The 27062-nt window shown below is 40.4% G+C and overlaps 1 protein-coding gene across 1 annotated transcript; it reads left to right on the forward strand.

The window, feature by feature from the left end:
• The first annotated feature begins 3651 nt into the window (after positions 1-3651).
• On the forward strand, positions 3652-9944 carry LOC120025104 (photoreceptor cilium actin regulator-like). The gene is made up of 2 exons (XM_038969537.1): positions 3652-6980; positions 9824-9944. Exons 1-2 carry the CDS (start codon positions 3652-3654, stop codon positions 9942-9944), a joined length of 3450 nt encoding a protein of 1149 aa, XP_038825465.1.
• The last annotated feature ends 17118 nt before the right edge of the window (positions 9945-27062 follow it).

The raw sequence follows: 27062 nt of genomic DNA on the forward strand, positions 1-27062 counted from the left end.
TCCCAGTTGCTAATATATGCATATTATTATTCGTATTGGATAGAAAACACTCTGAAGTTTCTAAAACTGATTGAATGATGTCTGTGAGTATAACAGAACTCATATGGCTAGCAAAAACCTGAGAAAAAATCCAAACAGGAAGTGGGAATTCTGAGGCTGGTCGATTTTCAACCAAGCCCCTATTGAATACACAGTGGGATATGGATGAGTTTGCACTTCCTACGGCTTCCACTAGATGTCAACAGTCTGTAGAACCTTGTCTGATGCCTCTACTGTGAAGGGGGGCCGAATGAGAGGGGAATTAGTCAGGTCTGCCATGACCTGACCAGCTCTAACCATGCTGTTCCATCGCTCATCTGAAGTCAATGTAATTCTCCGGTTGGAACGTTAATTTTCCGGTTGGAACGTTATTCAAGATTTATGTTAAAAACAACCTCTTAGCGCTAAATAACATACCCAACGTAAACGGAAATTTTCTCTGGCCCAGATCGTAGAATATGCATATAATTTACAGATTAGGATAGAAAACACTCCAAAGTTTCCAAAACTGTCAAAATATTGTCTGTGAGAAAAATAATATTTATTCTGCAAGCGAAATCCTGAGAAAAATTTACCCGGAAGTGATATTTAAAAAATAAATTATTTGTTTCCTTTCCCCTCTAACCTCCATTTAAAGGGGTATCAACCAGATTATTTTTCCAATGGCTTCCTCAGGCTGTGACCAGGCTTTAGACATAGTTTCAGGCTTTTATTTTGAAAAATGAACGAGATTTTTCAGAAGTAGTCAGGTGTACTCTGAATATTTCCTGGGCGCCAGAGGGGAGCTCTCCATTTTCCTTTTGTCTCTTAATGAATAGGTTATGCTCCGGTTGAAAAATGATCGATTATGTTTGTTAAATACAACCTGAGGTTTGATTATAAAAAACATTTGGAATGTTTCTACAACCATTTCGGATACTTTTGGGGATTTGTCGAACGGAACACGGCTTTTGTTTTCTCAAAATATTGCGCAAACCAAATGGCGGTGTTTTGTGATAAAAGTAATATTTATCGAACAAAAAGAACAATTGTTGTGTAACTGGGAGTCTCGTGAGTGGAAATACCCGAGGATTATCGATTAATTTGATTTATTTTCTTACTTTCGTGACCAAGCTAGCCAAGCTAATATAAGGCTAAACTGTTATAGCATTGAAAGCTACACTCACAAAAGCTTGGATTTCTTTCGCTGTAAAATATATTTTCAAAATCTGACACGATAGGTGGATTACCAACAAGCTAAGCTGTGTTTTGGTATATTTCACTTGTGATTGCATGATTATAAATATTTTTTGTAATATTTTTTAATCTGATACGTTTGGAAATTTCCGTCTTCCTTTCAGGACCAGGATGAGGCTGTAGTTTTTTTCATCATAACGAGCAACCCAAATGGTGTTTTTTTGTGATAAAAGTAATATTTATCGAACAAAAAGAAGATTTGTTGTGTAACTGGGAGTCTCTTGAGTGGAAACGTCCGAAGATTATCTAAGGTAAGCGATTAATTTTATTGCTTTTCACACTTTCGTGACCATGCTAATTTGGGGTTAGCTGATGTAGCAATGAAAGCTACACTCACAAAAGCTTGGTATTCTTTCGCTGTAAAATATATTTTCAAAATCTGACACCATAGGTGGATTAACAACAAGTGAAGCTGTGTTTTGATATATTTCACTTGTGATTGCATGATTATAAATTGTTTAGGAAAGTGAACCCGTATTCGGTATCCGTAGATCAGAGAAGTTAAAAACATTCTAAAGATTGATTCAATACATCGTTTGACATGTTTCTACTGACTGTTATGGAACTTTTGGACATTTCGTCAGCTTTTAGTGAACGCGCTTCCTGACGTTGGATTTGTTTACCAAACACGCTAACAAAAATAGCTATTTGGACATAAATGATGGACATTACCGAACAAAACAAACATTTCTTGTGGAAGTGGGAGTCCTGGGAGTGCATTCCGACGAAGATCAGCAAAGGTAAGTGATTTATAATGCTTTTTATGAGTTTTGTTGACTGCACAATTTGGCGGGTAACTGTATGGCTTGCTTTTGTGGCTGAACGCTGTTTTCAGATTATTGAATATTGTGTTTTGCCGTAAAGCTTTTTAAAATATGACACAGCGGTTGCATTAAGAACAAGTGTATATTTAATTCTATGTAAAAACATTTATCTTTCATCAAAGTTTATGATGAGTATTTATGTTATTTGACGTGGCTCTCTGCAATTTCTCCGGATATTTTAGAGGCATTTCTGAACATGGCGCCAATGTAAACTGAGGTTTTTGGATATAAATATGACCTTTATCGAACAAAATGTATATGTATTGTGTAACATGAAGGCCTGTGAGTGTCATCTGATGAAGATCATCAAAGGTTAGTGATTCATTTTATCTCTATTTCTGCTTTTTGTGACTCCTGTCTTTGGCTGGAAAAATTACTGTGTTTGTCTGTGATTTTGCGGTGACCTAACATAATCGTTTGTGGTGCTTTCGCTGAAAAGCCTATTTGAAATCGGACACTTTGGTGGGATTAACAACAAGATTACCTTTAGAATGGTATAAAATACATGTGTGTTTGAGGAATTTTAATTATGAGACTTCTGTTGTTTGAATTTGGCGCCCTGCACTTTCACTGGCTGTTGTCATATTGATCCCGTTAACGGGATTGCAGCCATAAGAAGTTTTAACTTGAGTGTCAGTATCACTGTGATAATACTTGGCAGTGGGGAAAGATTCAACTTGATGAGTCTAGTATGAAGCAATATTTCCTGGTTATTATCCTTGTGATGAGTAGCCTGATTTTACAAACATACCCATACAGCATACATTGATTGCATGTATACTGTGGAATGCATAATGATGTGCATGATCAAAGTCTTTGAGTTTGAGTTCAATTGAAAACCCCACAATTTATTCACTTGTAATAGTTGAAATAACAATAAGAATGTAGGAGTTGATTTTGAGCATTCAGTCCATGTTACTTGGTAGTGTATATACGATATCCTTTGGCAGTCCATTGAGTTTGACTGGGACACTAAACAGAGAGATGTTGTTGTGTGTTCTATTAAAAGCCACCTGAAAGCAGCTGTGATTACCTTAATGAGCTTAAGGTCTTAGAAGTGTGTGAGATTTTCTTTGCTTTAACCTGCCATATGTGCATACTGTGGAGTTCACTAAAAGCCTATCTAATCCTTTCAGCTGCTCATCCTCTACAAGGTACAGAGGGCTGTTGTTCCATAGGACAAGCTGTGAGATGTTGACGTTATGCAAAGGGAATCAACATAAAAATATGAAAACAGGTATGTGGATATGTCATTGTAGCCTATCTATGATAGGCGAGAAAATGGGACACTTGAAATGGATTTGTCCATTGGATTTGTGGATTTGTCGCTGTTTTGTGATGGTTGATGTATTTTTTGTAAGGATAAAGAACCTAACAGACTCAATGACTCTGTCGGGGATTGGAGCTATTTGAAAATGACAGCTGCAGCTTCTAGCTAAGGGTCTTGGCTATTATTTTCTTTCATTTGTGGAGGTTTCTTTCCTTTCGCCTTTGTGTGAGTTTCGTCAAGATCTTGTTCACTAAGGATATAAACGTCAATTGAGCAGTTGCAATGGGATGCTCCCCATCTAAAGGTAACAATTGTGTGGCTCATGGCACCTTTAGGAGGGGCAGGACACTACTACCAGGGGGCAAAGAGAGCACAGGGGGGTCCCAGTCTGATTGTGGAGGGAGTGGAGCCTCCTCTGGAACAGGAGACACTGACGGAGAGACTTGGGAGAGGAGAGATGGGGAAAGGAGACTGGCTGGGCAGACCCAATCTGTTCAGAAGGAAGCGCCTTCAACCCCACAGAAAAAGAGACCCTTCCTGACTGAGTTGGTTCCAGAGGGGGTCATTCTGGATAAAAAAGTGGGGACTCAAGAGACAGATAAGACAGGGCAACATGGAAAAGAGAAACAAGGAGACAAGCAAGATATGGCTGACAAAAAGGGTGGACGAAAGCCAAAGAAAAATGGTAAAGGAGTCAAGTCAGCTAAAAAGAAAGAGAAGGAGAAAAAAGCTCCCCTTGTGGAGCAGAAAGTTGACTTTCCGGAACCTTTAGTGAAAGCCCACCAGGCTGCTTATGCCTTTTTAAACCCTAGTATCAGCAAATATGAGATTCTACTGGGGCTACTGGACCAAGCAACCCAGACCCAGGTGTCTGTGCAGCCAATGGTGTCCTTCATGGCTATGCGCTACGAGGAAATCAACCGAGGGCTGGAGGAAATGGCAGACGAGGGTGAAAGGCTTCTGAACGACAATGGGGAGTATCTCGCCTGGCCAAGCCCAATGAAAAACCTATCCAGTTCTCCCCCTCTCAAATCTGGTTCCATGAATGCTGAGCCTCCACCAGATCTCTTGCAGCAGCTACTTCAGTATACCACTCAAAGGATGCGAAATGTGGGCCAGTCTGTGGGTGGCATTGGGGACTCTGCCTTGGAGGAGGCAGCTGAGTATTTTACCTCTGTCTCTGAGCTGCTGGAGGATAAATTAAAAGCCAAGCATGCCGCAGAGACAAGACTGATGCAGTTGCTGACTCGTATTGAGGCTGCCTCACTTCATAAGCCCGGACCAGAGGACTCTGCATTGTTCAGTGAGGACAGTGGAATTGGGGCTGAAAGCGAGTCACTACCTGGGTCTGAAAGACGACTCCGTTGTGAAAGCTGTGAGTCCACTGGGTCCAACCGAACCACTCCTTACAGTCCTTTTGGCATTAATGCTAGCCCAGTCCAGCAAGGGGCACCAAGGCAAAAGTTTATTAAGAAAGTGAGCCACAGCAACTCCCTAAACTCCATAGACTCAGTATGCACCATAATGGATAAAGGATCTGCCTCCTTAGACGATGGTGAGGAGCAGGATGATGATGATGAGGGGGAAGAAGAGGGACAGGGTGGCAGGAAGCGATCTAACGCCTCCTTATCTGATCCTAACCAGCAACCTTGTCGCCTGGTACACAAGCGCATAGAAAACCCTCAAAATGTGGAAATGACACTGAAAATGAAAAATGCCATAAGTGGTCGGATTCGATTTGTTCCCTCACAACGTGACAGTGCCAAAACTAAACCAACAGACAGCCCCAAGACCAGGTGCCAGTGGACAGAGGGGGGATCACCAAAAAGGCCCCAACGAGCAGCCTCTGTACGAAGGGAATTTAAAAAGACCCCTGTTCCTAAAGAGCACCGTTCACAGTCTGCAGAATCCGTTCGCAGCAAAGGTGAAGATCCAACACTGATTGAACTAGAGAGGACACAGAAGGATCTTAGTCAGAGGCTAGAGAGGATATGCAAAGGCAGGACGGAGGGGAATACCAAGGCAGGTCTCACTAAACAGAACCCGGGAGATTCTGCGACGTCCCCAGCTTCCAATCGTCTATGCCCCGCCCTGCAGAAGAACAACAACACTCTTCCAATCCAGGACAATGCAGGGCTTATGAAGCATGACTCCGGGGAACACAGGGCAAGCAAGGACATTGAGGAGGAAAAGATAAAGAAAGACACGAAAAACACCAAGGGGCCACTGAAAGCCACCCCACCTCCTAGCCCCCCATTGTCACATCGTCCATGCTCAGGACTGTACCGGGGAAGGAATTCTGTCAAAAGGCTGATTGACACCTTCAGCCAGGGGGTGGAAGAGCCCAAACAAGAGGCATCCAAAGTGTTGGGGCCTCTCAAAGGGGTTCGAAAGTGTGGTGTTCACGTTATGCCTGGAGTAGGTGACATTGAAGCCATAATGAGCAGTGGGGTCAGCAGTTGTAGGACATATGATTTGGACCTAGAAAGTCTGCCACCCCCTCCTCTTGAGGTCTTGATGGACAATTCCTTTGAAGGTGCACAGAGCCTCACAGTTAGCGACGTAGATGATGGGATTGCAAGTAGAGGTCGATCCCCTGTTCCCAAGAGGGCTACGGCATCTCAGAAGATGCATGCCTCCATGCGTTCTGTGTCAGTACTACCCAGCAGAGGCATCCTGCCCCAGGGGTCTAGCAGCATGTTTCTTGCCCGGACTGTAAGGCGGGATATCTCTGCTAGTTCCAGCATTAGCCACGATGAGCATCAGCTGGAGGTAGACCCTGAGACAGAGGAGGTGGCCACTCTCTACAAGCAAGCTAGAAAAATTATCCACTTGCGGCACTCCTCAGTGTCTCCTATTGAAAAAGGTCAGGCTGTGCCCAGAAGACCCTCTCCCAATCGAGCAGCATCGGGAGGGAGACAGGGAGATGACAGTCCCTTTGAGAAAGTGCCTCCCACTTCAACCATCAGTAGCCAACCACCTGCCACCCCGCCTGTATCTAGAATCCGAATGCTGCCTTCCACGCCTTCAACCCCAAGTGGCTTGCATCGAAGATTACCCAGTCCTACCACCTTCAGAAAGCAGCCTACGCCCCAAATCACGAACAGCCCTCCGGCCATTCGCAAACTTCCCACCCGACCACCGCTTCAGAGAAGACTTCCAAGCCCGCCTGCCTCAAGAAAATTATTGACCCCAAACTCCAGCTCTTCTGACTTCACACATTCTTTTAAGGCACCCTCACCACCAACGTCCCCAAGGGTTCAAAGATGGAAACGGGAGAACAGCAGCAAGGACTCCAGCCCAGGGGCTTCAGCTATCTCTCAGTTGATCAGTAACGCTCGCTCAGTTTTCTGCCCGGCCTCGTCCTCACTGTTTGAGGCCCAGCCTTGCCCCGTTCCCTGCCCCCCGCAGGCTTGGGCCTCCATCAGTGTTAGTGTCATCCCGCGTTCCTGGGGAAATCGTGGTAAGCTGCCTATGTCTGTGCGAGGGCCCAAGCCTTTCATCCGACGCAGCCACTCGGACAGGAGGCCCAGTCTAAGCCTGCCATCCAGGGCACCCATTGTCTCATTTGCAGAGACTTGTGGGAGTGAGCCAGCCATCAGCATACAAGGGTGAGTGTCAATTTTTCCCTCTGTTTAAATCTCTCTTTCAAAAAGCAAGATAATGCTAATTAATTATCTTGCAAATGAAATACTTGCCCATGATTAGGGATGTTGCAATGTGTATTTTTTTACAGGGGAAAGCCTCTTGTCACTGTCTTTGTAGTCAACACTGTAGCACAGTATAGGATCACTAAGAAGGAAACGATATGAACCAAGATAATTTATTGTTTTCATAATGTGATTATCATCCTCTAAACAATAATTTGCTTATATTTGTCCTGTTACAAACAAGTGTGTAATGGAAATGTGTTTCTAGCATAACTGAAATATCACATTTACATAAGGTTTCAGGCTCTTTACTCAGTACTTTGTTGAAGCACCTTTGACAGCGATTACAACCTCGAGTCTTCTTGGGTATGACACTACAATCTTGGCACACCTGTATTTGGGGAGGTTTTCCTCTCTACAGATCACCTCAAGCTCTGTCAGGTTGGATGAGGAGTGTTGATGAACAGCTATTTTCAGGTCTCTTCAAAGATGTTCGATCAGGTTCAAGTCCGGGCTCTGGCTGGGCCACTCAAGGACATTCAGAGACTTGTTCCAAAGCCACTCCTGCATTGTTTTGGCTGTGTGCTTAGGGTCATTGTCCTGTTGGAAGGTGAACCTTCACCCTGGTCTGAGGTCCTGAGCACTCTGTAGCAGGTTTTCATCAATGATCTCTCTGTACTTTGATCTGTTCATCTTTTCCTCGATCCTGACTAGTCTCTCAGTCCCTGCCACTGAAAAACGTCCCCACAGCATGATGCTGCCACCACCATGCTTCGCCGTAGGGATGGTGCCAGGTTTCCTCCAGACGTGACGGTGTCATTCAGGCCAAAAGGTTCAATCTTGGTTTCATCAGATCAGAGAATCTTGTTTCCCATAGTCTGAGAGTCCTTTAGTTTCCTTTTGGCAAACTCCAAGAGGGCTGTCATGTGCCTTTTACTGAGATGTGTCTTCCGTCTGAACACTCTACCATAAAGGCCTGATTGGTGAAGTGCTGCAGAGATGGTTGTCCTTTTTGGAAGTTTCTCTCATCTCCACAGAGGAACTCTGGAACTCTGTCAGAGTGACCATGGCCCTTCTCCCCTGATTGCTCAGTTTGGCTGGGCAGCCAGCTCTAGGAGGAGACTTGGTGGTTCTAAACTTCTTCCATTTCAGAATGACGGAGGTGACTGTGTTCTTGGGGACCTTCAATGCTGCAGACATTTTTCTAGTACCCTTCCCCAGATCTAAGCCTCAACACAATACTATCTAGGAGCTCTACGGACAATTCCTCCGACCTCATGTCTGGGTTTTTGCTCTGACATGCACTTTCAACTTTCACTTTTATTTTTAATAAATGTGCAAACATTTCTAAAACCTGTTTACGCTTTGTCATTATGTGGTATTGTGTGTAGATTGCTGAGATTATTTATTTTATCATACATTTTAGAATAAGGCTGTAGCGTAACAAAATGTGATAAAGGTCAAGGTGACTGAATACTTTCCAAAGGCACGGTAAATGCTTGACCTCTGAAGTTAAAGTCGTACTCCAGTCTCCTTTTCACTTCATTTAACACCTGATTTAATTCACAAAAGGCAATGTAGGGCTAGGAAGTGGGGTGGCTTTCCATTGCCCCAATGTAGAGCTAGGAGGTGGGGTGGCTTTCAATGGCCACTTGTCTTTGTTATTTAACTGTGTAAAAAAAGTACCATGTACAGTATATCAAATGTATGTCAAGTGTAACAAAAATCCTGTAAAAACAAAAATGTAAAAAAACAAGTTAATTTTGTCCCTGAATGGGCAAAAAAAAGGCAGATGACATCACTAATTCTCATCAGACCATGTCCCTGACTGCCCTACTCTTTGAAGTTTGCAGTTGTCAAAAAAAATAGATTTGCTCAAAACATGTTTTTTTTTACCCTTTAGTGTGTGTACTTTACTGTATACTTGGGATATCAATTTTCAACAGGAAAAATTCAAAAATCACTGAAGGTTGTCTTTAATAATTGTGGGCATGTTAAAGAAGTTAAAATATTTCCACTTCAGATTTTAACCTTAGAGGAAGTATTTAATCATTGCAATGGTATTTCAAAGTGCAGCCATGACTCTTTTTGTGAATTCAGTCTGATTCAGAAAATAATAGAGGGCTAATTTAATGGATTAACACACTATGAGCACATCATTATTTCATTTTCTTGACTCCTACTGGTTTCGTTGAGCTATGAGAAGAAATAATGTTTGAAGATTATACATAACCATTATTGTCACTTGAGTTCAATGACCAATATGGGCATCAAAATTACAAGACAGTCGAAAAATACTTCAGGTCACGTAAATCCTCAACTATTGGAATATCAAAACATTATAAAAATAACCCCCAAGTGCAGTGTTTTCTGTAAGGCTTGAAGTTGTAAAAAAATGGTTGCTTGAAAGATAAAGAGAGGGTGAGAGGGCAGGGTGAAATAAGGTCAAGGAGAGGAGAGATGGGAGCTTTGTATTAAAAATGGAAGAGCCGTAAGCAGATCACAGCAGATACAAAACTGATGCTAAATATAAAATTGCATTACAAAATAAATCAAGTACCCTGACCGTGCCATTTTTAATTACAATGTAATTTACTGTATTTTTGTGTTTTTTATTCTGATCTTGCCACTGGGAAATCATCTATTTGTCTCCATGTAGATTATAGTGGGCAAAACTAGCTAATCACTTATGCATTACCTCTCTATGACTCACAGTAGCTTCTTTGAGCCGGTGCTAACTAGTTGCTGTCACACCTGTCCCATTTCTCTAATCCTCAAACCACTTCTTCGCTTTACTTCCATAGGCTGGAGGATGAGCCAAGCAGAGATGACGAGTCGTGGGACAGCAAATCAGATTACAGAGGGAATGCCCACTCTGTTTCGCACCCGGACCTGTGCATCGTGGGTCAGGGCCTTACATTGTGAATAAGGGGGCTGGTTGGTAGAAGACCAAGTCGGATTACGGATAAAACACAGGATTTAAGATTTTATTTACACTGGGAAGAGAGGAAGTGCTAATTCAAGAAAGCTTCTTTACCGGGTGGTACCACTACCTCCTCCTCCCTTTTATTTCCTTCAGAGACATTTTTTCTATTACGTTATTTTCTTTTCGATGAGGTTTGTTTGTGTGTTTGTGTGTGCATACGTGTGTTTGTACGTGTATGTGCGTGCAAAATAAAAATACAATTCTTATAAACACAAATGCACACAAACACTTTTATGTTTACCAATTTGCTCCACATACAGTACACTTAATAAATATTGTGATAAAACAATCATAATGTACAGTACCTTCCAGACATACTGAAAGATAAATGTTTTGCCTTTGATACAGATTTTAAAAAACATGTAATAAGACAATTTTATTTGCACTTAGGGATGGTGTGCATAATTTACATAGATTTGGTTGTTATTAACTATAAAGTGTGATTATCAAACAAAATTCCAATGAAGGAAAAAAGGAATATGAAATGTGTAATCATAGCCAGCTATTTGAGATTTCTTTATTTTCGGTTGGGGAAATGTTTTAAAAACTCTCTTTTTGAGATATATTTACATTAACAAATGTTGATCTCCATGTTTCCTATTTTGGTTTGTCAATTTATTTCTGTTGTTTTTTACCTTCATGTTTCCCAATACAAATGTGCATACATGCACAACATTGACTTTGAACTCAAATCAATACTATAGGCTGGAATTCAAACCCATACTGTAATGCATTTCATTTTCACAGAAAAAAATCTACTTGTTATTGCTTTTCCCAGAACATTTCAGTCACATTCACATATTCAGAAAACAATTGTGTGGCATATATCTTACTTAGCTATCATTCAAATTTGAATTGAGACAATTATTTTTAATCCTAAAAAAAGCCCAATAAAATTAAGCAGAAGCGGTGGATCTGTATATGAAACCATCCTGTCCTGTCCCCCTGGAAACCTTTTCCCCAGAGCTGAAGATCCTAATCACGTTTTGTGCATGTGTTTCTATACCTCTACTTTACACACACATTTTTGTGGTCATCCTCCCTTAACATTTCTCACTGTTAATCATGAATGATAATTCTTCAAGTTTTACAGTTGACAAGTCCATGCAGCATCTGCATGCCAACCATTTGATCTCAATCAGTTTTATGGGAATATGCATTCATACTGAACAAAAATAAAAACGCAACATGTAAAGTTTTGGTACCATGTTTCATGAGCTGAAATAAAAGATGCCAGAAATGTTCCATATACACAAAAAGCTTATTTCTCTCAGATTTTGTGCACACGTCACCCGTTGAGTTTGGGATGCTCTGGATTGAAGTGTACGTCAGCGTGTTCCATTTCCCACCAATATCCAGCAATTTAACACAGCCATTGAGGAGTGTCTGATCAACAACCTGATCCACTCTATGCGAAGGAGATGTGTCGCGCTGCATGAGGAAAATGCTTCTATGCTACTAGCTACTAACTGGTTCTGATCCACGCCCCTACCTTTATTTAGGTATCTGTGGCCAGCAGATGCATATCTGTATTCCCAGTCAAATCAAATCAAATCTTATTGGTCACATACACATGGTTAGCAGATGTTATTGCGAGTGTAGCGAAATGCTTGTGCTTCTAGTTCCAACAGTGCAGCAATATGTAACAAGTCATCTATCAATTCCACAACAACTACCTAATACAAACAAATCTAAGTAAAGGGATGGAATAAGAATATGTACAAATAAATATATGGATGAGCAATGACCGTCCGGCATAGGCAAGATGCAATAGATGGTATAAAATAAAATAAAATAAGTACATATGGGATGAGAAATGCAAGTTAAGTAAACATTATTAAAGTGGCATTAATAACTTGACTTGTGATCCATTGTTAGAGTGGCCAATGTTTTCAAGCCTGTATATAGGTTTGTGATACCTGTTTAACAGTCTGATGGCCTTAAGATAGAAGCTATTTTTCAGTCTCTAGATCCCAGCTTTGATGCACTTGTACTGACCTCGCCTTCTGGATGGTAGCGGGGTGAACAGGCAGTGACTCGGATGGTTGTTGTCCTTGATGATCTTTTTGGCCTTCCTGTAACATCTGGTGCTGTAGGTGTCCTGGAGGGGAGGTAGTTTTCCGTCGCCTGGATAGAGGTGGCAGCTTCGCTTCTAGTCCTTAGGAAACTGTGCAGTATTTTGTTAATTTATATATTATTTCTTACTTGGTTAGCCCAGAAAACCTTAAGTGTTATTACATACAGTCCAGAAGAACAATTGGATATCAGAGAGACATCAACTTACCAGCACAACCAGCACTATGACCAGGAATACGACTTTCCCAAAGCGGATCCTTTGTGTGCACCTCCCAGGGCATTAGAACTGATTCCAGAGGCCGACCCAAAACAATGCCGCTAATATCTAGTCCCTAGTTAACTTCTTTAAGATAGGGGGCAGCATTTTCACTTTTGGGTGAATTGCGTGCCCATAGTGAACTGCCTCCTACTCTGTCCCAGATGCTAATATATGCATATTATTATTACTATTGGATATAAAACACTCTGAAGTTTCTAAAACTGTTTGAATGATGTCTGTGAGTATAACAGAACTCATATGGCAGGCAAAAACCTGAGAAAAAATCCAAACAGGAAGTGAGAATTCTGAGACTGGTCAATGTTCAACTCATCGCCGATTCAATTCCCTGTCAGATATGGATCTGTTTGCACTTCCTACGCCTTCCACTAGATGTCAACAGTCTGTAGAACGTATAATGAGGCCTCTAGTGTGATGTGGGGTCGGATGGGAGGTGTTTCAGTCATTGGTCTGGCAGAATGCCAGTTCCTGGTCATGCGCTTTCCTCATGATATCGCCTTGCGTTCCATAACTTCTACAGACATGAAGGAATGTAGAAGTTGGAACGTTATTGGATATATATGATAACAACATCCTGAAGATTGATTCTCTACTTAGTTTGACCAGTTTATTCGACCTGTAATATAACTTTTTGAAGTTTTCGTCCAAGTTTGCCTGCATCTGCGGGAGCGTTTGGACATGTGCACTAAACATGCTAGCAAAAGTAGCTACTTAGACATAAGTAATGGACATTATCGAACAAAACAACGATTTATTGTGGAACTAGGATTCCTGGGAGTGCATTCTGATGAAGATGATCAAAGGTAAGGGAATATTTATGATGTAATTTTGTATTTCTGTTGGCTCCAACATGGCGGAGAAATGTTGTTTTTATCTGAGCGCCGTCTCAGATTATTGCATGGTGTGCTTTTTACGTTAAGTTTTTTTGAAATCTGTCACAGCGATTGCATTAAGAACAAGTGTATCTTTAATTATATGTAAAACATGTATCTTTCATCAAAGTTAATGATGAGTATTTCTGTTATTTGTCGTGGCTCTCTGTAATTTCTCCGGATATTTTGGAGGCATTTCTGAACATGGTGCCAATGTAAACCGAGATTTGTAGATATAAATATGCACATTATCGAACAAAACATAAATGTATTGTGTGACATGATGTCCTATGAGTGTTAGTGGTTAGTGATAAATTTTATCTCTATTTCTGCTTTTTGTGACTACTATATTTTGCTGGGAAAATGGCTGTGTTTTTCCGTGGCTATGTACTGAGCTAACATAATTGTTTGGTGTGCTTTCCCCATAAATCCTTTTTGAAATCAGACATGTTGGCTGGATTCACAACATGTGTAGCTTTAATTTGGTGTTTTTCATGTGTGATTTCATGAAAGATAGATTTTTATAGTAATATATTTGAATTTGGCGCGCTACATTTTTTCTGGCTTTTGGCCAATCCCAGAGAAGTTAATGATGAGCTTGGAGGGTACTATGGTGTTGAATGCTGAGCTGTAGTCAATGAACAGCATTCTTACATAGGTATTCCTCTTGTCCAGATGGGATAGGGCAGTGTGCAGTGTGATGGTGATTGTATCATCTGTGGACCTATTGGGGCGGTAAGCAAATTGAAGTGGTTCTAAGCTGACAGGTAGGGTGGAGGTGATATGATCCTTGACTAGTCTCTCAAAGCAATTCATGATAACAGAAGTGAGTGCTATGGGGCAACAATCATTTCGTTCAGTTACCTTAGCTTTCTTGTGAACAGGAACAATGGTGGCCATCTTGAAGCATGTGGGGACAGCATACTGGGATAGGGGCGAGGACCGACAAGGGGCGAGGATCCTGGAAGGGAGTGTCCCTTTTGGTTTTTGCCTGCCCCTACACTCAAGACTCAATGACAGACCAACTCGGTGTGGATGCATGGCAACCGACTGAGGGCGAGGATCCGGGAAGGGAGTGGCCCTCTATGGTTTTTGCCTGCTCAAACACTGGTAACTTAATGACAGAACAGAACCTAACCAACGGAAGACACCTACACTCCAACAAGAATCTACACCTCCACTCTACCTTCGCTCCCTAAAAACAACTGGACGAGGACGGGTACTGGGTGATGATGGATCGAGTATAACACAGGCTGGACCACCTTGGCTTCATCAAAATCAGCTATCCCTATTGTCCTGGACTTGTTGTGCCCGGACCACCGGGGGCTCCTGCCCAGCAAGTGGAGTGCCCTCCCCCTTGGTCTCCGCACAGCTGGAAGGTGTCGGATCAACATTGGGGATTCATTACAATAGAATCTAACCCTAACCTTCAGTCACAGCAGCTCCGTATTCATCTTAAGATAGCTAGGTGGAAAAACCATATATCACAGTCATAGTAAGCACATTTTTCCTCAATAAAGTCAGAGCTAGTAAGGGGGAAGAAAGTCAAGTGCGAGTGTTAGTTCACAATTTATATAAACAAATAATAATTTGGACCGGGGTGAAGAGGTGGTGTGAAGGGTGGGGGTGCTGTGGGATTATTTAAGAGACTCTTTGAAGAGATAAGGTTTCAGATGTTTTTGGAAGATGGGCAGGACCTCTGCTGTCCTAGCTTCAGGGGGAAGCTGGTTCCACAATTGGGACAGAGAAGAGCTTGGACTGGGCTGAATGGGACCTGCCTCCTGATGTGGGAGGGCCAAGCAGAGGAGGCTGGTGGGAGGAGCTATAGGAGGTCAGGCTCATTGTAATGGCTGGAATGGAATAAATGGAACGGTATCAAACACATCAAACATATGGAAACCACATGTTTGACTGTGTTCCATTAACTCCATTTCAGCCATTACAATTATTCCGTCCTCCTATAGCTCCCATTAGCCTCATCTGGAGCCAAGACCAGAGATGGCAGAATGGTTTGGGGTGTAGGGTTTGAGCATAGCCTGAAGGTAGGGAGGGGCAGTTCTTCTTGCTGCTCTGTAGGCAAGTACCATGGTCTTGTAATGGATGCGAGCTTTGACTGGAATCCAGTGGAGTGGGGCAGAGGAGTGGGATGACATGGGACAACTTGAGAAGGTTGAACACTAGGTGGCTACAGCATTTTGGATAAGTTGCAGGGGTTTGATGGCACAAGCGGGTAGCCTAGCCAAAAGCGAGTTGCAGTAGTCCAGACAGGAGATGAAAAGTGCCTGGACAAGTGCCTCGGCAATCACATCACTGATAATCTGAAATGGTCCACCCACACATACGGTGTGGTGAAGAAGGCGCAACAGTGCCTATTCAACCTCAGGAGGCTGAAGAAATAAAACGGCCTTCTTTAGACTAGTTGAGTATCTGGAGCATCAGCAGTTGTGGATTCAATTACAGGCTCAAAATGTCCAGAAACAAAGACTTTCTTCTGAAACCTGTCCATCTATTCTTGTTCTGAGAAATGAAGGCTATTCCATGCGAGAAATTGCCAAGAAACTGAAGATCTCGTACAGCGCTGTGTACTACTCCCTTCACAGAACAGCACAAACTGGCCCTAACCAGAATAGAAAGAGGAGATGGAGGCCCCGGTGCACAACTGAGAAAGAGGACAAGTACATTAGGGTGTCTAGTTTGAGAAACAGATGCCTCACAATTCCTCAACTGGCAGCTTCATTAAATAGTACCCGCAAAACCCCAGTCTCAACGTCAACAGTGAATAGGCGACTCCGGGATTCTGGCCTTCTAGGCAGAGTTGCAAAGAAAAGCCATATCTCAGACTGGCCAATAAAAAAAATAGATTAAGATGTGCAAAAGAACACAGACACTGGACAGAGGAACTCATACCCCTCATACCCCCCTTACTCCACAATACTAACCCAATTGACAGAGTGAAAAGAAGGAAGCCTGTACAGAATAAAAAATATTCTGTTTGCAACAAGACACTAAAGTAATACTGCAAAAAATGTGGCAAAGCAAGAACTTTTTTTCCTGAACACAACGTCTTATGTTTGTGGCAAATCCAATACAACATAGTATTGAGTACCACTCTCCATATTTTCAAACATAGTGGTGACTGCATCATGTTATGGGTATGCTTTTAATCGTTAAGGACTGGGGAGGTGTCAGTATAAAACATTTACAAAATGGAGCTAAGCACAGGCAAAATCCTAGAGGAAAACCTGGTTTAGTCTGCTTTCCACCAAAAACTGAATTAATCTTTTAGCAAGACAATAACCTTATTAAACACAAGGCCAAATCTACATTGGAGTTGCTTACCAAGAAGACAGTGAATGTTACTGACTGGCCAAGACTTAATTATACTTGAAAATCTATGGCATTACCTGAAAATAGTTCTCTAGCAATGATAAACAATGAATTTCACAGAACTTGAAGAATTTTGCAAAGAATAACGCAAAAATGTTGCACAAAGCTCTTAGAGACTTACCCAGAATATATTCTTTGGGGGGGTTTATATCATTTGATTCACACAACATGCTTATCATGCTTATGAAGATGCAAAATATGGTTTCTTGTGAAACAAACTAGAAGACCAAAAAAAGGAACTTGAGCGTGCATAACTATTCACCCACCAAAGTCAATGCTTTGTAGATCCACCTTTAACAGCAATTACGGCTGCAAGTCTCTTGGGGTATGTCTCTATCAGCTTGGTACATCTAGCCACTGGGATTTTTATCAATTCTTCAGGGCATAACTGCTCCAGCTCCTTCAAGTTGGATGGGTTCCGCTGGTGTACAGCAATCTTTAAGTCATACCACAGATTCTCAATTAGATTGGCCATTCCAAGACATTTAAATATTTCCCCTTAACTTCTCTAGGGTATGTGGGACGGTAGCGTCTCACCTCGCCAACAGCCAGTGAAACTGCAAGGCGCCAAATTCAAAACAACAGAAATCCCATAATTTAAATTCCTCAAACATACAAGTATTTTACACCATTTTAAAGATACACTTGTTGTAAATCCAGCCACAGTGTCCGATTTCCAAAAGGCTTTACGACGAAAGCACACCAAACGATTATGTTAGGTCAGAGCCAAGTCACAGAAAAAGACAGCCATTTTTCCAGCCAAAGAGAGGAGTAACAAAAGGCAGAAATAGAGATAAAATGAATCACTAACCGTTGATGATCTTCATCAGATGACACTCATAGGACTTCATGTTACACAATACATGTATATTTTGTTCGGTAAAGTTCATATTTATATAAAAAAATCGGAGTTTAGGCGGGACGCTACTGTCTCACTTGACTAAAAGCCAGAGAAAATGCAGAGCGCCAAATTCAAATAAATTACTATAAAAATCAAACTATCATTAAATCACACATGAAAGATACCAAATTAAAGCTACACTGGTTGTGAATCCAGCCAACATGTCAGAATTCAAATAGGCTTTTTGAAGAAAGCAAACGATGCTATTATTTGAGGATAGCACCATAGTAAACAAAGACAGAGAGAAGCATATTTCAACCCTGCAGGCGCGACACAAAACGCAGAAATAAAAATATTATTTATGCCTTACCTTTGACGAGCTTCTGTTGTTGGCACTCCAATATGTCCCATAAACATAACAAATGGTCCTTTTGTTCGATTAATTCCGTCGATATACATCCAAAATGTCCATTTATTTGGCACGTTTGATCCAGAAAAACACCGGTTCTAACTTGCTCAAACGTGACTACAAAATATCTCAAAGGTTACCTGTAAACTTTGCCAAAACATTTCAAACTACTTTTGTAATACAACTTTAGGTATTTTTTAGCGTAAATAATCGATAAAATTGAAGACGGGATGATCTGTGTTCAATACAGGATTAAAACAAACTGTAGCTAGCTTTCTGGTCACGCGCCTCTAACAAACAGGACACTTCAAGTGACCCTCGTTTAAGATGGCCGTACTTCTTCATTACACAAAGGAAACAACCTCAACCAATTTCTAAAGACTGTTGACATCCAGTGGAAGCGGTAGGAACTGCAAGAAGGTCCCTTAGAAATCTGGATTCCATATGAAAATCTATTGAAAAGAGAGTGACTTCACAAAAAAAAATCAGAATGGTTTGTCCTCAGGGTTTCCCCTGCTAAATCAGTTCTGTTATACTCACAGACATGATTCAAACAGTTTTCGAAACTTCTGTTTTTTTTATCCAAATCTACTAATAATATGCATATCTTATCTTCTGGGGATGAATAGCAAGTTAAACCACTTGAGTGTTTCTTCAGCAGAATGCTTAGGGTCATTGTCCTGCTGGAAGGTGAACCTCCGTCCCAGTCTCAAATCTCTGGAAGACTGAAACAGGTTTCCATCAAGAATTTCCCTGTGTTTAGCGCCATCCATCATTCCTTCAATTCTGACCAGTTTCCCAGTCCCTGCCGATGAAAAACATCCTCACAGAGGTGTTGGGTTTGCGCCAGACATAGCGTTTTCCTTGATGGCCAAAAAGCTAAATTTCAGTCTCGTCTGACCAGAGTACCTACTTCCATATGTTTGGGGAGTCTCCCACATGCCTTTTGGCGGACACCAAACGTGTTTGTTTATTTTTTTTCTTTATTAACCTGTCTAGGACAAATTTCTCAAACATACAAGTATTAGGCACAGTTTTAAAGATAAAATTCTCATTAATCCAGCCAGAGTGTCTGATTTCAAAAATGCTTTACAGCGAAAGCTCCACAAACGATTATGTTAGGTCACCGCCAAGTCACAGATAAACCCAGCCATTTTTCCCGCCAAAGAGAGGAGTCACAAAAAGCAAAAATAGAGAGACAATTAATCACTAACCTTTGATGAACTTCATCAGATGACACTCATAGGACTTCATGTTACACAATACATGTATGTTTTGTTCGGTAAAGTTCATATTTATATCCAAAAATCTTATTTTACATTGGCGTGTTAGATTCAGTAGTTCAAAACATGCAGTGATATTGCAGAGAGCCACATGAATTCACAGAGATACTCATAATAAATGTTGATGAAAATACAGCTATTATACATGAAACTTTAGATACACTTCTCCTTAATAAGTACATTTAATAGCAAATACTTCAGGAGAATTTTGAGTTCAAGACTTCTTCAGTTGAATTCAGGCTGGGAAATTAAATCTAGCCACAGACAAAATAAACCAGCATCTAATAAGTCTCTATTTTACCTGTATTTTATCAGGGTATTTAGACTAAAAGTAAAGGATTTGTAGACCTGCTTCCACTTTGTATCAGGAGAGCACTAGTTTTATGTCCAATGCACTTCTCATAATTGTATCTTACCATTGTTGTTGCCCTGTTTTGACTTCTATGTACTCTTAATCATTGTTCATCTGACATGTTTTGTTTTTTATTGTGTGCCCACTGTTTGGCATTTTTGCACTCTGTCAACTACAGTTGGTCAAATACAGTTGTTTTTAAATGTGCTCTACAAATAAACTTGATTTGATTAACCGTTGATCAATATATTAAAATAATTGTGTTTAAACTTTTGCTCTGGCCTCTTCTTTTAAGTTTGTATTCAACATAATACCTTATCTCAATGAAATGTACTGAAATTAATGTATATGTGACACAACAAGGCAATTTATTATTTTGGCCGGTAAAAAATATGCTTGGCTGTTGGATTTTTTTTATCTACCAGTCCCCTTGGCAGGTGAGCCAAAAAGGTAATTTCGAACACTGCCTGTAGATGTCCCTCTGGAGGTCCCCATAGTCAGAATACAGTGGTGTGGGGATAAAAGTGAGTCCCCTCTCCAGCAGTCGAGTCTCAGACGGTGATGAAAGATTAAGGATGTTTGTGTCTTGGTGGAGGGGCTGTGATGTAGGCATACCCTCCCCCAATAGTTTAGCTGTTCCATCCAATGTTGAAGTATTTTTGCCGCTGTGTCTGGTGTCCAATATATGTTGTCTTCTCCGCGTGGAAATCTGAATGGTGGATTTAAAGTAGGGGGTTGTAGTGTGTGACGATGTGTGAGTTAATATATTTCAGCATGTTTTGTTGTTTATCTGACAGGTGGGGTGAGTAGTTGCAGTAGGATACATCGCTGTTGCTTTCCTGTGAAGTGACTGCAGTTGTCCTATGGGTGTCTGTTTCTGTGTTTGATCTTTGTTGTTCAGGCCCAGAGACAGCACAACCACTTTGGTGTTGGGATTTGGGGTAGATTTTGCCAATACCCCATGTGGTGGAACTGTGCTCCAGGACAGCTGTCAATTCGGATGTTTTTGTACGGATGGTAGGGTATTCTGTTCAAATTTGAATCTCCGATGATGGCAATCGGTTTGTGAGATTTTATTTGCCAATCATAAACTTCTCTGTCAAGTCATATCTAGTTGGCAGGTACAAGAGTGGGGGGATGGCTGGGGATGATCGGGTGGAGTGTCTGGGTGAATACAAGGGGAAGAGTCTCACAGTAGGCTCTGGAAGAACCCACTTTTTTGGAGACAAAGTGGGGTGGGTAAGAGGTTTCTGGTGTGATGAGAGGTTAGTATTGGGGAAGGTTCAGACAGGAAACTGTTGGGATTGGTTTTGCCTTTGTTTTCTCCCATCATCAAAACGTTTTCCAACTTTACTCCTTTCTCTGTAATCACCACCTCAGAGGGGTTTTTGTTTGGGCCTCTGTGGGTAGAAAAGTGGAGATGTTAGTGTCTGAGCTAGAAAGGACAGAAATGTTTAGATCAGAATGAATGGCTACATTACTAATAATTGGTGTTTGGGGTGGTTGTGCGGTCTCCAGGGCCACTGTCAATGTAAGGGAACTCCCCCCTGAATTGTACAAAATAACATGGCAAGTTATTGGCAGAGAGCGTACCATATACACGATGGACAAGTACACTACTTCTGGCGGTGTTTCATCCAAAGTTGATTGCAAATGCCATATTGCAAATGAGCTGTGTAACACTCCAACAATCCTAGTGCGCTCTAGCCTAATTTTTCATATTCCTATTCTAACGCAAGTCAAGACCCAAGAGTAAAATTTTGACATTTTGAAAATTTTGGCAAAAACTTATCACCCCCTTAAAACCTGTTAGGCTGGCTGGCCCGACACCGGTACACTTATGACAACATCCAGCTCAAGTGCAGGGCGCGAAATTCAAAAGATATTTTTTTTAAATATTTAACTTTCACACATTAACAAGTCCAATACAGCATATGAAAGGTACACATCTTGTGAATCAAGCCAACATGTCCGATTTTTAAAATGTTTTACAGGGAAGACAAAATATGTAAATCTATTAGCTAACCACGTTAGCAAAAGACACCACTTTTCTAACTCCATCAGTTTCTTACTCCATCAGGTGCTATCACAAATTCGACCAAATAAAGATATAAATAGCCACTAACCAAGAAACAAATTCATCAGATGACAGTCTGATAACATATTTATTGTATAGCATATGTTTTGTTCGAAAAATTTGCATATTTCAGGTATAAATCATAGTTCACATTTCAGCTACAATCAGAAATTGCACTGAAAGCAGCCATAATATTTACAGACACCAACGTCAAATACCTAATTACTCATCATAAAACATTTCTGAAAAATACATAGTGTGCAGCAATTGAAAGACAGGCATCTTGTGATTCCAGACAATATTTCCGATTTATTAAATGTTTTACAGCGAAAACAAAATGTAGCGCTATATTAGCGTAGCCACAATAGCCAGAAACACTTGGGCGCCCACGACCAGTTCACATGCACGACAGATATATGAAATAACATCATAAATTGGGTCTTACTTTTGCTGATCTTTCATCAGAATGTTGAACAAGGTGTTCTTTGTCCAGATGAGTCGTTGTTTGGATTCAGAATGGCAACTTTCTCTCTTCATTTAGCATGGGCACTGGCCGAGTGGCACGGATCTCTCCAACGTAAACAGAGTCAGAGAACGGAACACTGCAAAACTCCCGGAAAAATTTCAATAATCTGATTAAACTATATTGAAAAAACATACATTACGATGATATGGTCACATGTATCAAATAAAATCCGAGCCGGGGATAGTTGTCGTCCATTACGGCAGCAAAACAGAAGGCAATCCCACTTCCAAGTCGCGCGCTTCAGAATACCGGAAGTGGACGGTCACGTCAAAGAAATAGCTTTTATTCCACCTCAGACCAAGATGAACACAAAATTTCTTCTCTCACATCCTCTTGACACCCAGAGGAAGGCGTATGAATTGTACGTAGACTCCTACGTGTCATGACCATGTATAGGCAGGAAGTTGAACAGAGCATATATTTCTGACATTCCACTTCCTGGTCAGGGAAAGTGCTGCCAAATGAGTTCTGTTTCACTCAGAGAAATAATTCAAACGGTTTTAGAAACTAGATAGTGTTTTCTATCCAATATTAATAATAATATGCATATTGTACGAGCAAGAATTGAGTACGAGGCCGTTTGAAATGGGCATCTTTTATCTGGCTACTCAATACTTTCCCTTGCAGCCATAACAGGTTAAAAAAGTGCTTTCTGGACCGTTTTTCGAAATTCTTTCGATTTTTATGTCAATTACACATGTGTAAGAACTGTATGAAAATACTTTTGTCAAATTTTATTATCATTATTTTTTTTGAAATTTTTATTTGTACTTAAGGAATATGTTTTGTGCATTTGGAATGTGATTTCATAGGAAGTCAAAAGTCAAAAGTCAAAAATGTCAAAAATTTGGAAAAAACGTATCACCTCCTTTAAAAAAGTGCTTTCTGGACCGTTTTTCGAAATTCTTTCGATTTTTAGGTCAATTACACATGTATAAGAACTGTATGAAAATACTTTAGTCACATTTTATTATCATAATTTTTTATAAATGTTTACTTGTACTTAAGGAATATGTTTTGTGCATTTGGAATGTGATTTCATAGGAAGTCAAAAGTCAAAAGTCAAAAATGTCAAAAATTTGGAAAAAACGTATCACCCCCTTTAAAAAAGTGCTTTCTGGACCGTTTTTTGAAATTCTTTCGATTTTTATGTCAATTACACATGTATAAGAACTGTATGAAAATACTTTAGTCACATTTTATTATCATAATTTTTTTTGAAATGTTTACTTGTACTTAAGGAATATGTTTTGTGCATTTGCAATCTGATTTAATATGAAGTCAAAAATGTGAATAAATTTGAAAAAACGTATCACCCCCTTTAAAAAAGTGCTTTTTGGATTTCATTGTCGAAAATAACTTTTTTTTTTAAAGGCCAAAATGAAGCATTTAAAACTGTATTGAAAATCGTGCGTGGGAACCCAAAACATGAAACAGAATATTTTTTGACTTTTTTTGAAAACCTCCATAAATCACTCAGGCCAGCACCCATTGATTTGGGGCCGTAGTATAGTGCTCCCATAGCACGCATGGACGTCTGGATGACACCTAAAAGCATTTAAAACCGTTTTGAAAAATGACGCCTGGTAACCTAAAACATGAAACATAATATTTTTTTACTTTTTTTGGAAACCTCCATAAATCACTCAGGCCGGACCCCATTGACTCGAGAAGAAAAAACATAAAATATTTTCCAGAAGAAAAAACAGAATATTTTCTGACTTTTTTTGAAAACCTCCATAAATCACTCAGGCCAGCACCCATTGATTTTTGGCCGTAGAATAGTGCTCCCAGAGCGGGTATGGAAGTCTGGATGCCCCCTAAAAGCATTTAAGGCTCTGTGTGTCTTTAAGCACCGTACTTTTTCACTCCATCCTTGCTTTGTGTGTGTGTGTGTGTGTGTGTGAGCTTTTCTTTGACATCTGTTTAGAGAAATGACTGATTTACAGTTCATGAAGGTTGCCTAATCACACAATTAAAGTTTTGGAAAAATCTGACTTTTTTAACCCTTCGAAACAGCACCTATGACCCCATTTTAAGGCACTTCCGGTTGGCACAGGAAGCTATAAGTAAATACATATCCTGATCGGGGTATGCTTTTACAGAATCCTGAGTTTTAAGTCTATATGTTAAGAACTGACTGATCTACATAGGGTTGAATGCAGTGATTTTCAAAATTGCAGGTCATGTATATCAAGACACCCTTTAGGGTGATTTTAACCACTTCCGGTTGGTCCAGGTAGCTTAGAATCAACACAGGTAGACCTTATAGTGGCCTGATGGATTGTCATCAAAGACAGGTTCATAAGACATTCATAACCCACATAGGCTTCAGGTTGAATTTAGAGGTGCAGGCAATGTGTTCCTATGGGAGAGATGTCATTGTAAACTGTTTGATGTAAACACCTTCTTTTAACTGTTAAGGGTTAATGCCACACGGTCAATGTTAGGCTTGCACAGATCGGGAGGACCTTAAGAACATTCCTGAGGTCAAATTGTGCTTCTAACCTTAACGGTTCTCTCTCTGTCTCCCAAAAGCAAATAAAATTGATATTGAGGTCAAAGGGTCATTTGGGTCCGTCTTCTTGTAACGGTCGCTGCGCTCAGACCGAGCGAGCTACGGTCAAGCGGGGCATCTCGTTGAACTCGGCACGGCCTGGAGATAATAGTAATGCCATTGCAGGCTTTGTGTGTCTTTAAGCACCGTACTTTTTCATTCCATCCTTGCTGTGTTTGTGTGTGTGTGTGAGAGAGCTTTTCTTTGACATCTGTTGGGAGAAATGACTGATTTACAGTTCATGAGGGTTGTCTAATCACACAAGTAAAGTTTTGAAAAGATCTGACCTTTATTACCCTTCAAATCTGACCCTATGGCACCATTTTAAGGTACTTCCAGTTGACATAGGAAGCTGAAAGTGAACACATACCCTCCTTGGGGTAGGCTCTTATTTAATATTGAGTTTTAAGTTTTATGTTAAGAACTGACTTATTAACAGAGGGTTAACTTCTACTTGGTCACAATCCCGGATCCGGGAGCACCATCATCAGTACAAAAGCTGACTAGCATAGCCTAGCATAGCGCCACAAGTAAATACTAGCATCTAAATATCATGAAATCACAAGTCCAAGACACCAGATGAAAGATACACATCTTGTGAATCCAGCCATCATTTCTGATTTTTAAAATGTTTTACAGGGAAGACAAAATATGTATTTCTATTAGCTAACCACGATAGCAAAAGACACAACTTTTTTTTCCCACCATTTTTTTACTGCATAGGTAGCTATCACAAATTCGACCAAATAAAGATATAAATAGTCACTAACCAAGAAACAACTTCATCAGATGACAGTCTGATAACATATGTATTGTATAGCATATGTTTTGTTCGAAAAATGTGCATACTTCAGGTATAAATCATAGTTTTACATTGCAGCCACCATCACAACTCTCACCAAAGCAACTAGAATAACTACAGAGAGCAACGTGAATTACCTAAATACTCATCATAAAACATTTATGAAAAATACACAGTGTACAGCAAATGAAAGACAAAGATCTTGTGAATCCAGCCAATGTTTCAGATTTTTTAAGTGTTTTACAGCGAAAACACAATATAGCATTATATTAGCTTACTACAATAGCCAACCACACAACAGCATTGATTCAAGCCAACAATAGCGATAACGAATAAACCAGCAAAATATATTAATTTTTTCACTAACCTTCTCAAACTTCTTCAGATGACAGTCCTATAACATCATATTACACAATACATATAGAGTTTGTTCGAAAATGTGCATATTTAGCGGCACAAATCGTGGTTATACAATGAGAATAGTAGCCAAAATGCAAACAAAATGTCGGGAGAAATCTTGGGAGAGGCGTGCCCAACTCACTATAACGCAGCACAAAGAAATATCCGAAAATCGCAATATACTGATATAAACTGATATAAATCGGTTTAAAATAACTACATTATGATGTCTTTAACACCTATATCGAATAAAATCAGAGCCGGATATATCTAAGGCCTATAACGAGAGCTTTTCAGAATGCCATCCTGAGGTCTGTCTTGCGCCATGACGAACGTTGAAAAGAGTGTACCCCACGTTCCAAGACCATTTATATGGCCTCAGATCTGCCTAGCAACTCCATTCCAATTCTCACTGCTTGCTGACATCTAGGGGAAGGCGTATGCAGTGCATGTCGACCAATAGAATACATGCAAATTAATAAACTGACCCTGGAACAGATTGCCTGATTTCAGATTTCTCACTTCCTGAAAGGAAGTTTGCTCCAACTTGAGTTCTGTTTTACTCACAGATATATTTCAAACGGTTTTAGAAACTAGAGAGTGTTTTCTATCCAATAGTAATAATAATATGCATATTGTACAAGCAAGAATTGAGTACGAGGCAGTTTAATTTGGGAACGAATTTTTACAAAGTGAAAACAGCACCCCCTATTGAGAAAAGGTTAAATGAGTGTGTGTTATTTCATAAAATCACATAAAATCACAGAATTCTCACAGAGCTTCGATACCCACTTTAAAAGTGTTCATCTGAACAAACTGCAACTGGATCTGTGAGTTTTTGGAGAAAAAAAAATCCTCTTTGTGAACATGACCAAATTGTCAATGTACGATTTCTCTTAAATTACGATAGATAAATGGCTGGTTCTTTTTTTCCTGACACCGTATGCTTATGTACTTTGACGTGAAGCGGTCAAATTAGCACCCTACTTTGCGTTTTTGACCTTTAATCCCAGAAAAATGGCCATAACTCAAAAAGCGTTGAGGCCTCGACGCCATCTTGTTCGGGGTCAACTGCCCATTACTCCAAACCTACGCTCGCCAAGTTTCGTCTTCGAAATATTTTCCGTTTAGGAGAAAAGGCTACGTGCATTTGCAATGTGCTCGTGCGCTTGCAATATGATTTATTTTCCCTCTTGTGG

Source organism: Salvelinus namaycush, chromosome 30 (genome assembly GCF_016432855.1).
Source record: "Salvelinus namaycush isolate Seneca chromosome 30, SaNama_1.0, whole genome shotgun sequence".
Taxonomy (NCBI): domain Eukaryota; kingdom Metazoa; phylum Chordata; class Actinopteri; order Salmoniformes; family Salmonidae; genus Salvelinus; species Salvelinus namaycush.